The sequence below is a fragment of the Colius striatus genome, chromosome 17, assembly GCF_028858725.1.
Source record: "Colius striatus isolate bColStr4 chromosome 17, bColStr4.1.hap1, whole genome shotgun sequence".
NCBI lineage: Eukaryota > Metazoa > Chordata > Aves > Coliiformes > Coliidae > Colius > Colius striatus.
In genome coordinates this window covers 7,382,907-7,396,224 of record NC_084775.1, presented here as the reverse complement: position 1 = coordinate 7,396,224, position 13,318 = coordinate 7,382,907, and the positions used below count along the sequence as shown (strand labels likewise).

The window sequence follows — 13,318 nt, the reverse complement described above, 5'->3', positions numbered from 1 at the left end:
GTGGCTACATGCAACTCAGCTATGCCATAGAGCTGCTGTGAGCTGCCAGTAATCTAATTCATTAAGGGCTTTGAATCCTTAAAAAGAGTATGTTAGGTACATGCAAACCATCTGCATTGTCACTGTGATTAGGGCAATGGAGGTGGGGGAAAGGGAAAGGAGGGAAGATACAATTTCTTTGCTTTCAGCAGAAAATGAATCAATTTTCACAGAGTTCTGGCACAACCAAAGGCTGTGCTATCATTAAAAATGATTTTTTATTAAGCTGAACTCTGTTTTCTCTCATATTGTATGATATGACAGTTCTCTTTGATGGGAAAGCTTTCATTTGGCCAGAGAAAGGGATAATTTGCTTCTTTTAAGGAGTTAATCCTCTGGACCATTTCTGGGCTGGTAACAGCTATCCTCCCCCTTCCTTGGATGGGAGGCTGCAGCACAATGGAGATCATAACCACCTCAAATCTACGCCCGAGATGGAGAAATCAGATTTCCTTCTCCAGTCATTTTTGTGGGATTAGCTAAATCTTAGATCCACACTAACCCTTCACAAAGCTGCCAAGATTAGTTAGAATTTATTTTATTCACAGGGGGGTTTATGGCTTTCTTTCCAAAGGGATTATATCTCTCTCTATATATATATATATTTGGAGTGGCTTCAGTCATAAAGCAGGTAGGTTAGGGGGAGAAAAGGTGCATGTGTATAAAATCAAAACTTGGCTGTGAGAATGACAGTCACTTGAAATGCCAAGACAAAGCAGCGATTCTGGATGGCTGCACCAGTCCAGTTTAAAAGCTATATAAGCTGTCTTTTTCCTTGTGAGACCCCACTCCAGAATTAGCACACAGACAGCAAACCCCACTCAGGCCAAGCTGCCCACTCCTGCAGCCGCTGCTGCCAGCAGAGGATGTCTTTGGAGCCAGCATCAGACGTTAATGCTGGCAAGAGAGGCCTCAAGAAGCCGTGTTCGTTCAGCATTGAGGACATCCTCTCCAGCCCGGCAGAGAAGAGCCCCCAGGTCCTGGTCCCTCTGTGCCTCCAGAGCATCTTGGGCAGCGCACCCAAGGGGTTATGTGAGCTGGAGACCATCCCAGCCAGCTCCCTGCAGGAGGAGGAGGAGGAGGAAGAAGAGCTGGAAGGGACAGGCTGCAACTGCTGCTGCTGTTCTCACACGAGTGCCCGTTCCCTGCAGGACTCGATGAGCTGGCTGGGTGAGTGTTTGCATTATTTCACAGTGTAGGGTTCATGGAAGGGCTGGTGATAGCACTGGAGGGAGGGGGGAATCTCCACATCTGCCCTGCTACCACAGTGGTTTCAGATCCCAGCTCCAGGGAGCTGAGCTCCATTCTCAGCATGGCTCCCGGGAGCAGGCATGTCTATCTGCAATGCCAACAGGGTTTTGAAAGCAGTAGGTGCTAGTTATTACTGGATATTCCTGGTTTAGTGTAAAACACATGAGAGGATGGTGCTTCTAGGAGGGGTAAGTTTTCTGTGGAGTGTAGGGCCCCACAGTTATGCCGCCCATGTGTGGAGCTGTGTCTGTGCTTCCTGACAACACCTGGGGAAACTCACTTGTCTGTCAAAGAAAAGAGGTGTTGGCTGCACCTAGGGAGGAAAAGGAGAAGAAAAATAAGAGGAAAAATGTGGCAAACCCTTAAAAGTGCAGTTCAGGAACATCCTGAAAGCTCAGAAATCCTTCATCTCAGGATTGAAGCAAAGCTCCTCACTAGGGTGTGAGTTTCCAGCTCTTTTGTGTAAACAAGGAAAACCCAACCAGTGATCTCCACCTGCACACTTCTCCCAAAGTGGTGCCCTAAGCCCTTTCCTCGCTTGCATGGTGATCACAGCTGATCACCCTCACCAACTGGCTGGCTACCTCCTTCTGCACAACGTGTGCCTGAACTGCCTTGAGCAAGGATGGGTGTTTCAGCCACCACTCCTAACACTGCTGCTGTACCTCTCCCCTCGCAGATGTCCAGCTCCCCTGGCCCATGCGGCTTTTCCACTCGGCAGTCAGGGTCTGTAAGGGTCCACAGGGGAACATGAGCGAGGTACAGACCTTCCACCAGATCCAGCGCCGGACGCGCCGGCATCGCACCATATTCACTGAAGACCAGCTGCAGGCCCTGGAGACGCTTTTCCATCAGAACCAGTACCCAGACGTCATCACCCGGGAGCACCTGGCAAACCGCATTCACCTCAAGGAGGAGAGGGTGGAGGTGAGACTGTGTGTGCTGCTGTTTGCAGCACAGGAGCACAGACCAGGGCATTGCGTGGTCTGCTTCAGGAGCTGCAGACACAGGGCCTCACTTTAAAAATCATTATTGGGTACTGGACAGAGCACAGGTTAGGTTTGGGAAGCAATGGGGGAATATAAAACAGCTCTGCTGGATTTGTTCTGGTACCTCATCCCATAAACTCACACATCCCCTTTCTCCTAGAATCACCTGTGCACACACACAGACACGCCCAGTTCTGCTCATCCCCTGCACCCAGGTGTACATTTGTTATTTATGTGATCTGTGTGACTTCTGAGTTTGCCACGGAGGGTCCCGTTTCCCTTGTGCCCCATGTTTGAATAGGATTGCAGGGGAGGGACCCCTTCCATTTTATATCAAAACTTCTATATTGAGAAGTATACTATAGTATCCTAAAACATAGGCTATACAGTCCAGGAGTTTAACTGCCTGCCCTGCTCTGAGTAAACACATGAAATGAAAAAGTCCTTTCCTTGGTTTGCACTTTCTAGGTTTGGTTTAAAAATCGTCGGGCCAAGTGGCGGCATCAGAAGAGAGCGTCTGCTTCAGCACTGATCCTTCAGCGCACTCAGCAGCCCCCTGAGGACAGCTGTTAGTGCTCACAAGCTGCATCTCAGCACATGGATGCCCAGAGGATCCATTTCCCACAGCTGACAGGTTTGGGGGTGGGGGAAGGGGGTAACCTGAGGAGGATTAGCAAAGCAAAAGAGAATCTCTGTGATTCCCAGAGGAGGGCAGGTAAAAGCAAACATGGCACTTTCACATCCCAGTTTCTGTTCCAAACCTAGTTCACATGGCAAATAACTCATCAGGCGTGACCCTCAGATGCTTCAGCAGATACCACTGACAGAAGCCCATGCAGAGCTGCACCAGTGCCAAATGTGTGTGTGCTTCAAGAGAAGGGGAGACTCCTCTTCTTGTCTTTGCTCTGTGCAAGTAGTATTTGTGCTTGTTTTACTACTGTAGATTTGCAAAACATCCTGCAAATTAATGTTTCCTATTTACAGCACCTTGATGGCATCTAGAGTTACTTTTTGAGTTGAGCTTACTGAGCAGGTGATTTGTTCCTTAACAAGAAACACTGTACTTTCCCTATAGCCCATGGGAAAGGTAAAGAGTGCCTCTGTTGTAGGGAGAGGAGCTGATGCAGTGAGCATTCAGCTCACCTCCACAGCCAGCCCATGCTGGTTCCCTGTCAGCACAAGCAGTGTCCATGTCCCTGGCAGGGACAAAGAGAAACCACATCCTGCAAAGCAGGGAGTCAAATCAAACTGTCCCGTCACCTCTGTACGTGTAGGACCCTGGCCATGCCTGCTGCTGGGTCTTCACTCGCTTCACCCATGCTTGCTTCAGCTTCAGCTAGCTTAAAACATCCAACATATAGATGTCAACTATCTTGAGACATCCAGGATGTAGATGTAGACTCGGATTAAAGGCTACTGTGAAATGAGTTCTATCAATAAACTGATAAAGCACAGACTCTGGACTGAAGAAACGTCAAGACAATGACCACCAGAAGGTCCTGCGGACCCCCAAAGACCCTCTTTGTGCTTAGGAGCACACGCCCAAATGGGATGGCCCCTATGTGAGTAAATTCTGTGGAAATCATGAACACACACGCTGTGAGCAAGGTAACGCGTGTGTCGGTAACAGCGATGTGTAACGGCGATGCACAACGAGCTCTGTGCACGCAGCGCAGCCGTGCACAACGCTGCTTTCTCACACTCCGCACGGGCTCCTCGGGAGCTCTCCCGGAGCGGCTGCCACGGGCTCAGCGGTACCCGAGCGGAGCCCTGCGGGCAGCCCCGGGGCAGAGCCCCAACGCGTGACCGCAGATGCCAAATGCCTCGGCTGCGCCCCCGCCAGCACGGCAGGGCCGGGCTGCGGCCCCGCGGCTGCCCCCAGGCTGGCTCCCGGCTCCCGGCCGGCTCCCGGCCGACCCCGGGCCGTGGGGCCGCCGCCGCGCCGCTGCCCCGGAGCGGGGCCGGCCGTGTCCTCCCGCCGACAGGGGGCGCGCTCGGCGAGCGGCTCCTGGGCGGGGCGCCGCCTGACGGAAGTGACGTGTCCCGTGGCGCGGCGGCGTGACGTCACAGGGCGTCGCGTACGCGACGGCGGCTGAGGGGAGTGAGGGCGGCCGCCGCCTGCCCGCGTCCCGCCGCCATGGAGGCGCCCGTTGCTCCCGCGGCCTCCGCCGCGCCCGTCCCCGCTCCTGCTGCCCCCGCCGCTCCCGTCCCCGCTCCTGCTGCCCCCGCCGCTCCCGTCCCCGCTCCTGCTGCCCCCGCCGCTCCCGTCCCCGCTCCTGCTGCCCCCGCCGCTCCCGTCCCCGCCGCCCCCTCCCCCGCCGTGGCGATGGGGAAGGAGATGACCCCGCCGGCGCAGAAGCACGCGAAGAATATCCTGGATGAGGAGGCGTACATCGAGGTAGGCCCATGGGCCCGGCCGCGGGCAGCGGGGGCAGAGCCCGGCGCGGCAGGCTCCGCTGTCCTGACGCCTGGGCTGAGCGGCTCCGCGTCGGGTGGGGTCAGGCCGGGCCGGGGGCCCCGAGGGAGCGCCGGGGCCGGGCCGAGGGCCCCGAGGGAGCACTGGGGCCGGCCCTTGGGCGCTGCAGCTCCTGCGGACGCAGCCATTGGCGTCCCCTTGGAGCGTGGGCCCCAAGCCGAGCCGGCACTCGGAGGTGGCCCAGTGCAGCCTGGCAGTTGTCTCTCTGTTTGTAGAGCTTGGAGAAAATCATCCAGCGAGACTTCTTTCCTGATGTGGAGAAGCTACGAGCGCAGAAGCAATATCTGGAGGCTGAAGAAAATGGTGACTTGGAGAAAATGAGGCAAATTGCTATCAAGTTTGGCTCCTCATTGAGCAAATCATCGAGGGACACACCTGCACCCTGTAAGAACCAGCCCAGTGGGGGGCAGGGTTTTATATCTAATATTACTGCCCTGGTTTATTTAACATTGTACAGGCAGTGCTTATGTTAAACATTCAAGATAGACACTGTGTGGTAATCAGTACACCAGATTGGTCAGTGGCCAATGCCTGGTGACTGGTGCTGACTTTCTCTTTGATAATGTCTCTTAGTTTCTTCTGAAGGGAGTAGTTTTGGGAGAAACAGCTGTTGAATAACCCTTCCTCTTAGGCATCTTTTGCCAAGTTCCTGGCTTCCTTGTGATAAAGTGCATGTGTCATCAAGTGGTTTCCCTTCTTCCCCTGTTGTAGGTACTGGCCCTGGCCCAGGTTAAGATTGTTATGGTGCTGCTGTTACATGCTGGACTGTGACTCTCCTGTGAATTTTTTACAGCAGGAGAAAAATAAATGTCTTGAATGAGAGCAAAGTCTTGTTTAGGGATCAGGACAGAGTTGAATAGTTTTGAGTCTCTTCACAACTTTTTAATTAAAAACTGTTCTTCTCTAGATGTGTTTTCTGTGACTTGTTTGGCAGGTCACTCTTGCTGTGGTGGAAGATGTCACAGCAAGTATCCTGTTCTTTGCTCTAGTACCCATGTGAACACCTTTTTTTCTGTCACAGATGTTACTCCAGCAACGTTTGAAACCCCAGAAGTGCATCCAGGTGGCCTTCCAGTGGGGCAGAAATCCAAAGCTGGCATCAAAGCTGCAGAGGAAGGTAGGATAATGATGTTTCTCTAGATTATATTGTTTTGCTTTCTTCAGCAAAAGGAAAATACCTGTTTGCTCTGCCTCCTGTAAGGGAGTTGTATATTTAGCAGATGTTTAAGTAGTTTCCTTTAACTTTCTAGTAGGTGAAAATGGCCGCTCTGAAGCTGAACCTGAGAAAATGTTTTACATCATATGTGAGAATTCTCAATTATGAGTTTATAACTGTGTAAATTCTTAACTTAGTTGTCTCTTTGATGGCAACACATCTTTCCTATGTCACCTGGAGTTCTGTAAGGAAGCAAAGAATGTAGGGGCAAAGCTGTTCATACAGTATATCTAAAATGTCTGCTAGCAGCTGGCCAGTTGTGCATTTTCCCTTCAACACAAACATCTATAAATGCTACAAAATGTTTCATGTGCAAGTTGGTTATAGGTCTCTCAAAGATGAATTCATTACTGTACCACTCTTTGTGTGTATATATATATATATTTGCCAACTTTCATATCCATTGTTAATGGGTCTGTAGAAGGCCTGCTGTCAGGAGGGATTAAGAGTTATTTATAGCCTGCTCAGAGGAAGGGAGCTATTAACCTGTACTCAGACTTCTTCCTCTCTCATGTTAGGAGAAGCAGAAAAAGATGCACTTCCCAGTCTGGACAGCTTCTTGGCAAAACACACAAGTGAAGATAATGCTTCATTTGAGCAGATCATGGAAGTGGCCAAAGAAAAGGAGAAAGTCAAGCATGCTTGGCTCTACAATGCAGAAGAGGAGTATGCCCAGGTAGGGAAACAGCTCAGCTCTATCTCTGCCCTTTCGAAGTGACACAGCAGGGAAATACCGTTTCACTGTCTTTCTTTCTTGTCTGACTGAAGAGAATGTTATCTCACCTTCTGCTTTTGAATCTTGCTGTAAATATGGATGAGAAATCATTGGCTGTGAGCATGGGGCTATGGCATTAGACTATTGAATTACACATATTTTTGAGTAAGAATAGAAAGGTTTTGATTTTGAATAGTAGGTGCATGGGGTGATCACATATAAATCTGAGCTAAGCCCAAGTTTCCTGGGTCCTGTGATAGCTCACTGCTTCCTTATTCAGTCTTGGTTCTTCCCCGTCTGTAACACATGAGCAATTGGGACACAGTTGTTGGGGATGCATTGCTCTAAGTGCGAGTATTACTGTTCTTGGCAGTCTCTTCCATAAGCAGCAATACCAAGGAGAGCAGCTAGGAGCAGTTCCTGTTTCGTTGGCCTGTCAGCCGTTGATTATTTGTGGTTAGATTATTGATCTAGATTACATTCGATTGTTCTTTCTTATTTCTGTTGTCAGTAATAGACCATTCAGCTGCTGGAGTACTGTACCCAGTGGGACTGGCTGTGCTGCCTTCCCCAGCTGGCTTCTGGGAGCTGTTTTGGGTCTGCTGTTGGCAGTGAGCAGCTGACACTGTTGCCAGCTGTGTCAGTGACAGATGTCACTGCCTTTTAATGAGGTTTGTCACTGTCACAAGAGCATTTACTGCTCCTGCTGTTGTGAGTGTTTTGTTTGTCCCAGCTAATGTAAACCCTTGGTATCTCTTACAACAAAATTGCTCTCTGTGGCTCTTCATGTATCTTCTTTGCTCAAATGCTTCCATCCAGAATTAAAGGAGGCAGCAGGAGATGTAGTTTTAGGAGGCAGCAGGAGAACATTCCCAAAGCACAGAGGTTGTTTCAGGTCAAGGTGAAACTGCCAGAGCTGCTCTTGTGCTGATGTTGTGTGCCTTCTTGTCAGACAGCCCTCTGTTCAGACCTTCCATTTCCTTGCACAGCAGCCTGTTTGTGTAGGAGACACCTTCATTTCTCCTCCTTGAACCTATTCAGTGATTATACAGCTATTTAAATGTATGTGACTGGAACCTATTAAAGACAACATCAGTTGATGTCTTTTAATAGCTTCCAGCAGTAATGATCTAACTTAATGAGCATGACGATTTAAAAATGGACTAACTTACCAGTGGCTGACTGCATTCTTCTAGTTTCTTTTTGGTGTCAGTGATACTAGTGTGCTGGTAAGAGCATGCAGGTAGTCTTGTATCTAGGTCAAATGCTTCCATATCTGTACTGCCTATGGTTGAAAAGTCTCTTAAGTATTGAAAAAGTATCTATTCTTTTGTTACTGCTTGCCTCAGCTAATACAGTGTGCGGGACTCTAGGATGGTACAAATATTCTCCCATGGTTCCATGCCACCTGCCTTTCTGTGTCACTTGTTGCTCTTTCCCCAGCAATGAATGCTTCATTTGAATTTTGATTAGTAGATAGAGAAAAAACAGAAGACATTTGAACCATCACAAGTGTTGTCACAAGATGGAATAAACAAAGCCATAGTCTTCCTGAGAAGCTAATTCTTTACTTGTTGCTTGATTTTATACCAGAACTACATCCTGGCAACAGGATAGTTTATCAAATGCTACTTACCAGAGAGAGAGTGCTTGTGCCATGCCAGATGGAAGCGTGCTAGGGCAGGCAGCTGAGCTGTTAATTGAGCTTTCTGAGTTGTGTATGGCTGAGTAAAAGATTGCAAGAGTGTGTTTAGGACCTCGTTTTTTTTCTCCTTTTATTTATTTGTTTGTTTTTCCTTTTGTGCTTTCAGCGGCGAAATGAGAACCTGGCACTTCCTTCAGCAGAGCTGCAGGCTCTGGAGAGCGTCAAAGCTGGATTGGAGACATGGGAGTACACTGCTCGAAACACTCTCATGTATTATCCAACAGGTGAGGTGTGCAGGTTCAGCAGGAGAGATGTTGATTCTAAGTGATTTGACTCCAAACAATGCTTACAGCTTTTCTATAGATGGCTGAGCAGCTCTTGCTGGTAACACTGCACTTATTCTTCTGTGATTGGTTTTAAAAGTCTGATGTGGGGTTGGTTTTTATTTTTTTCCTCTCTTTGGATCTTGCTCCTTTACAAAGTTTATTATAGAAGCATTTGTCTTCAGGAGTCAGAGCTCTTTCCTGTTTGATCTATCTTATTTATGAGCACTGTCTTGTCATCTTTATTTGTTCTTTCCTTCTGCTGAAAGACAGATCCTTGGGCTTGTTGGGCTTTTGGTTGCTATAGAAAACTACATCATATTGTAACCACAGTTTTCTTTTTGGATACAATTGTACAATTGATAGATTTTGCAAACCAGTGAAGCAGAGAAAAGAAAACTTCGACTATTAAGAAAAAAATCTGATCTTAATGTATAGATTTCAAGTGTTAGAAGTCAGTGCAAGTTTTGGTTTAGGTTGCTGGAGATACACATTGGAGTTGCTGATGGATTCTGTGCTGTGTAGGAACATGTGGCAAGTGCTGTGTTGGTCAAGAGCTTTAGTATGTGCTGCCTAGTGTTACCTGAGCCCTTTCTTAAAAGCTATCTTGCTTTTCAAGGTGTACCTGATAAGGATGATGTGTTTAAGAAGCCCAGGGAAGTTGTCCATCGAAACACCCGTTTTGTGAAGGACCCTTTTAGCCAAGCTGTGAGCAAATCACAGCTCCAACAAGCTGCAGCCCTCAATGCTCAGGTTGGATAATTTTACTACTTCTGACTTGTTGCCCACAGGAGTTGTTCATCAACCAGTGGAGCAGTGTGTGTGCTAGATACAGCTGACTCGCACCTGTCTCCTCATCAGTAGCATTGTCTCTTCTTTTTTAGTACAAACAAGGCAAAGTGGGACCAGATGGGAAAGAACTGATACCCCAAGAGTCTCCAAAAGTGAATGGATATGGGTTTGTGGCTACCCCCTCTCCTGCCCCTGGTAAGAGGGTTTCCTGATTTTTTTCTGATGTAAGAGAGCTACTACTGCACTTATTTTGATGTTCTGTCTGTTCAACACTGGGGTATTGTTGTTGGCTTAGACAAGGAGATAGGCCTTCTATCTGTATGTTCTTATCAGCTGATGACTTTCCTGTGTACCCTGAATGCCAGCTCAGTACAATGCTTAAATTCTAGTCCAAGACACTGGTAAGAGAAGTCATGCAGTACCCAAGATTCCTGAGCAAGCTGCCTTGCCATTTGTAGGGAAGACGATGAATCTTCCTAGGGACCTTAGGTGCTGTGACTGCTTGTTCTATCCCTGGCTGGTGATTCTCGAAAGCTTAAGGATGTAGATTCAAACATTTCACAAATGTTAACCTTCCAGCAAGTCCATATACTCATTTTTCAAAACAAGGAGCATTCATGTCGCTGTGTCCAGTAGTTTGTTGAGTGATGGTTCAACCTGGCTCATAGGGATGTGACGTGTCTCACTTCTTTCACAGTCTAACCTACCGGTTTCCTCCAAGTCAACTGCTTTCTAGGTTCTTCCTTTGTCTGAAGACACTTGTGTGTTATAGATTCCTTTTTTTCAGGTCTGTTAGCTGCAGGATACCTTTAGTTAGAACTGGTTATTTTTCTTCAAGTTGAAATGTGATGTCTGAATTCTAATCTGTTCCTCACCAGTCATTACATTTTCCTGTCTTTTGTCATTATGCTGAAAGGTGAATGTACTCAGACTTTTTCTTCAGAAAGCCAGTAGGTGACATTTGGAGAGCACCTCCTTTCTCCATTGTAAATGCCTTTTCCAAACTCTGGATGGCAGGGTATTGTAGCCAGCGATGTAATTGGGCTCTTAGCATCTATTCTGCTCTTGTAGCTGTTGGACAAGGTGCAGTCCCTGTTTGGCACAGGCTAGCCTCAAGATTAGTTGAGGGTATGTTTGGCTGGTACATCCTCTGCCCATCTCCCTGCTTTTAAATAGTTGCTGGCGTTGAAGGAGTTTTCATACAATAGCAGAGGAGAAGACTAGTGCCATAGTGGAAAAAATGGAAGTGTCAACTAAGCAAAAGCTTATCAAATGGAAAAATAAGGACAATGCTTGGGTGTTGTAACCTAGAGGGTGACACAGCCACAGGCGATCCTGTGAGTTTAAGATGGTGCCGTTTGAATGGGAAGCATGTGTTACTGTTCAACATGGTGTGGAATTTCCTCTGCTGTGCAGGGACTCCTTTATGCATTGATGAATTTGCTGCCTTTCATCATTTTCTTCTCAAATGCCTTGCATGAGAATGACTTTTACAATGTGTTTTTAGGTGTGAATGAGTCTCCTTTTATGACGTGGGGTGAAATTGAAAGCACCCCTTTGCGTCTGGAAGGGTCAGAAACACCGTATGTGGACAGAACGCCTGGACCAGCCTTCAAGGTATTTCACATCAGTTGTTAGTATGACATTCTTTTGGTGGGGGAAGAAATAAGAAGGGAAACGCAAGTGAATAACTAGTAGATTAGAATTGTCGTGGGAGTGTGACACATCTCTGACTGGTCCTAGTCCTTGAGACTAATAATCTCGGTTCTGCTTGGAGGGTGGAGGTGGACGTGAGGTGGAACACACACTGCTGGCAGGAGAGTGAGACTCAATATTTGATGAAAGGCCCAGATAGAAGGACTTTCAGAGGAAAATGAAGAGGTGTCTGGTTTTTAATGTATGAATGAGTGTGATTTCTAGGATGTGTCTTGATCATCTGTCTGTCGCAGCTTGAAACAAGTCTATCACCAGATAGTGGAAAAGGTGCTTTGGCTTTGCTAATGGTAAAATGTATCACCCTGCATGTCACCTGTCTCCTGCTGGTGAGCTGTCTGAGACTTAACTTTAGGAAGGGTATAATTTGCTTTATGTGCCTCTGTTTTGTCAGACTCTGAGGCCCTTGACTGGTTCTTCTGCTGTTTAGTAATGTTTGTGTTTGCCTGAAATCTGGCTGCAGGCCAGAATAGGCAAGACACAGGTGACATTGTTTATCTAGGAGAAACAGCAGAAGGAAATGCCAGAGGTAATGGCTACTTCCTTGACTGAACTGGTTTTACTATTTTTGTTACTTGCTAAGGCAGGCTGAAGGTCTCTCTGTATGTTCTCTGGCTTTTATATAGCAGCAGAGAAGTGTGGGCTGACCCTACTTGTACCCTGCAGTGACTTGTGTCACTTGTACGAGTGCTTTGGTGAGTGAACTGTGCGATGCATTTATAGATCCTGGAGCCTGGGCGCCGGGAGAGGTTGGGACTCAAGATGGCCAATGAAGTAGCAGCTAAAAACCGAGCAAAGAAGCAGGAAGCGCTTCGAAAGGTGACAGAAAACTTGGCCAGGTGAGACTTCTGTTGTGACAGTAAAACTGGGAATGAGTGCTTCCTCATGAGATTTAAATCAACACATGTAGGAAGAGAGGAATGATCAAAGAACTGGAAGAAGGAAGAGGTACAGGCAAACTAGAGGTCATTAGAAATTAAAAAACTGAACTCGTGAGGGAAGGTGGCTGGTGACTGTCTCTGGTTCTCCCTCTTGTCAGCATTGCTGTTCGACCCTACAGCCACCCAAAACTGCATCTGGAGCAGTGTCTGGCCTCCTTGCAAAGAAGGCTTGCTTGGCTGGGTCACAGGAGGGACGACACAGCCTCAAAGGAACAGGCATGTGGTACTGCTCAGGTTTAGGAGCGACACAGAAGGTTCCTCTGTTACTTGTCTCTCTGGAGAGGCAGGCTGCATTAACCTTTTGCAGTCAGTGGGTCTGGTCTGGGGGGAGAGTGGACACCGAGCTCACTTGTGGAAGCACTGATGCTTTTCCTGATAAATGGCAGATTTTTACTGTAAAATTCTTTAAAACTGTTTCTTCTATTCCAGCCTCACTCCAAAAGGACTAAGCCCAGCAATGTCACCGGCTTTGCAAAGACTAGTTAACAGGACTGCAAGTAAATACACTGATAAAGCCCTGCGAGCCAGCTATACTCCTTCCCCAGCCCACACAGGAACCCCTGGTTACAAGACCCCAGCAGGTGGGCCTCACACACCCACAAACACCCCACAGTCTGGGACAGTATCTCAAACACCAGTGTCTCAGGATACGACATCGATCACAGACAATTTACTGCAGCTTCCTAAAAGAAGGAAAGTATCTATCTGATTTCTTCTGAATATTCCAGTTACCAGCAAGAACTGGCTCTGCTCAGCTGTCTGCAAACTGGATGTTGTGAGCTATCAGTAGGAAGGGGTGTGTAGATACAGCTGCCACAATGGCAACCAGCAGCTCCAAGATTTGGGACCAGCACTACTCTAGACAAAATAGATAAATAGCCTGTGATGTGCTTTTTGGAAGCAATGTTTCCTGCTGTGGTATAACTTCTCTTCAGACTGCATAGGTGAGATGCACAGAGCTGCTGTAGCAAAAGGAGGCTTCCTGCAGTGGCAGAGATGATTGTGGACTCTTGGAAAATGTGGATAACCTTTTTAAATAGATTTCTCTTTTTAAGATGACCATGCACTGAAATGTTTCTGTACAAATGTGTCTATTTATAAAATGTGGTAGGCCCTCCTAAAAGGTTGAACTGGACTCTCTTTCCGTTTGTCAAGCTGCCTTGGTTTTGTACTTCTAAGAAGAGAGGATACAGTCATGCATATATTGAGATACAACCT

General features: G+C 47.6%; 2 protein-coding genes across 2 annotated transcripts; both read left to right on the top strand.

Moving 5' to 3' along the window:
- The first annotated feature begins 905 nt into the window (after positions 1-905).
- Positions 906-2,852, top strand: GSC2 (goosecoid homeobox 2). The gene is made up of 3 exons (XM_062009634.1): positions 906-1,209; positions 1,970-2,217; positions 2,748-2,852. Exons 1-3 carry the CDS (start codon positions 906-908, stop codon positions 2,850-2,852), a joined length of 657 nt encoding a protein of 218 aa, XP_061865618.1.
- A 1,500-nt stretch (positions 2,853-4,352) lies between these two features.
- ESS2 (ess-2 splicing factor homolog) lies at positions 4,353-13,230 on the top strand. Its single transcript, XM_062010145.1, has 10 exons — positions 4,353-4,677; positions 4,971-5,139; positions 5,777-5,872; positions 6,490-6,647; positions 8,498-8,615; positions 9,274-9,407; positions 9,539-9,641; positions 10,954-11,063; positions 11,883-11,998; positions 12,530-13,230. Exons 1-10 carry the CDS (start codon positions 4,417-4,419, stop codon positions 12,807-12,809), a joined length of 1,545 nt encoding a protein of 514 aa, XP_061866129.1. The 5' UTR covers positions 4,353-4,416; the 3' UTR covers positions 12,810-13,230.
- The last annotated feature ends 88 nt before the right edge of the window (positions 13,231-13,318 follow it).

Bases quoted from the DNA above. Each gene is read 5' to 3' on its own strand.
- GSC2 (XM_062009634.1), top strand. From the start codon at position 906: ATGTCTTTGGAGCCAGCATCAGACGTTAATGCTGGCAAGAGAGGCCTC. The intron at 1,210-1,969 runs GTGAGTGTTTGC...CTCCCCTCGCAG, and splicing joins GGACTCGATGAGCTGGCTGG to ATGTCCAGCTCCCCTGGCCC. The intron at 2,218-2,747 runs GTGAGACTGTGT...TGCACTTTCTAG, and splicing joins TCAAGGAGGAGAGGGTGGAG to GTTTGGTTTAAAAATCGTCG.
- ESS2 (XM_062010145.1), top strand. From the start codon at position 4,417: ATGGAGGCGCCCGTTGCTCCCGCGGCCTCCGCCGCGCCCGTCCCCGCT. The intron at 8,616-9,273 runs GTGAGGTGTGCA...TTGCTTTTCAAG, and splicing joins TCTCATGTATTATCCAACAG to GTGTACCTGATAAGGATGAT. The intron at 9,642-10,953 runs GTAAGAGGGTTT...ATGTGTTTTTAG, and splicing joins TACCCCCTCTCCTGCCCCTG to GTGTGAATGAGTCTCCTTTT.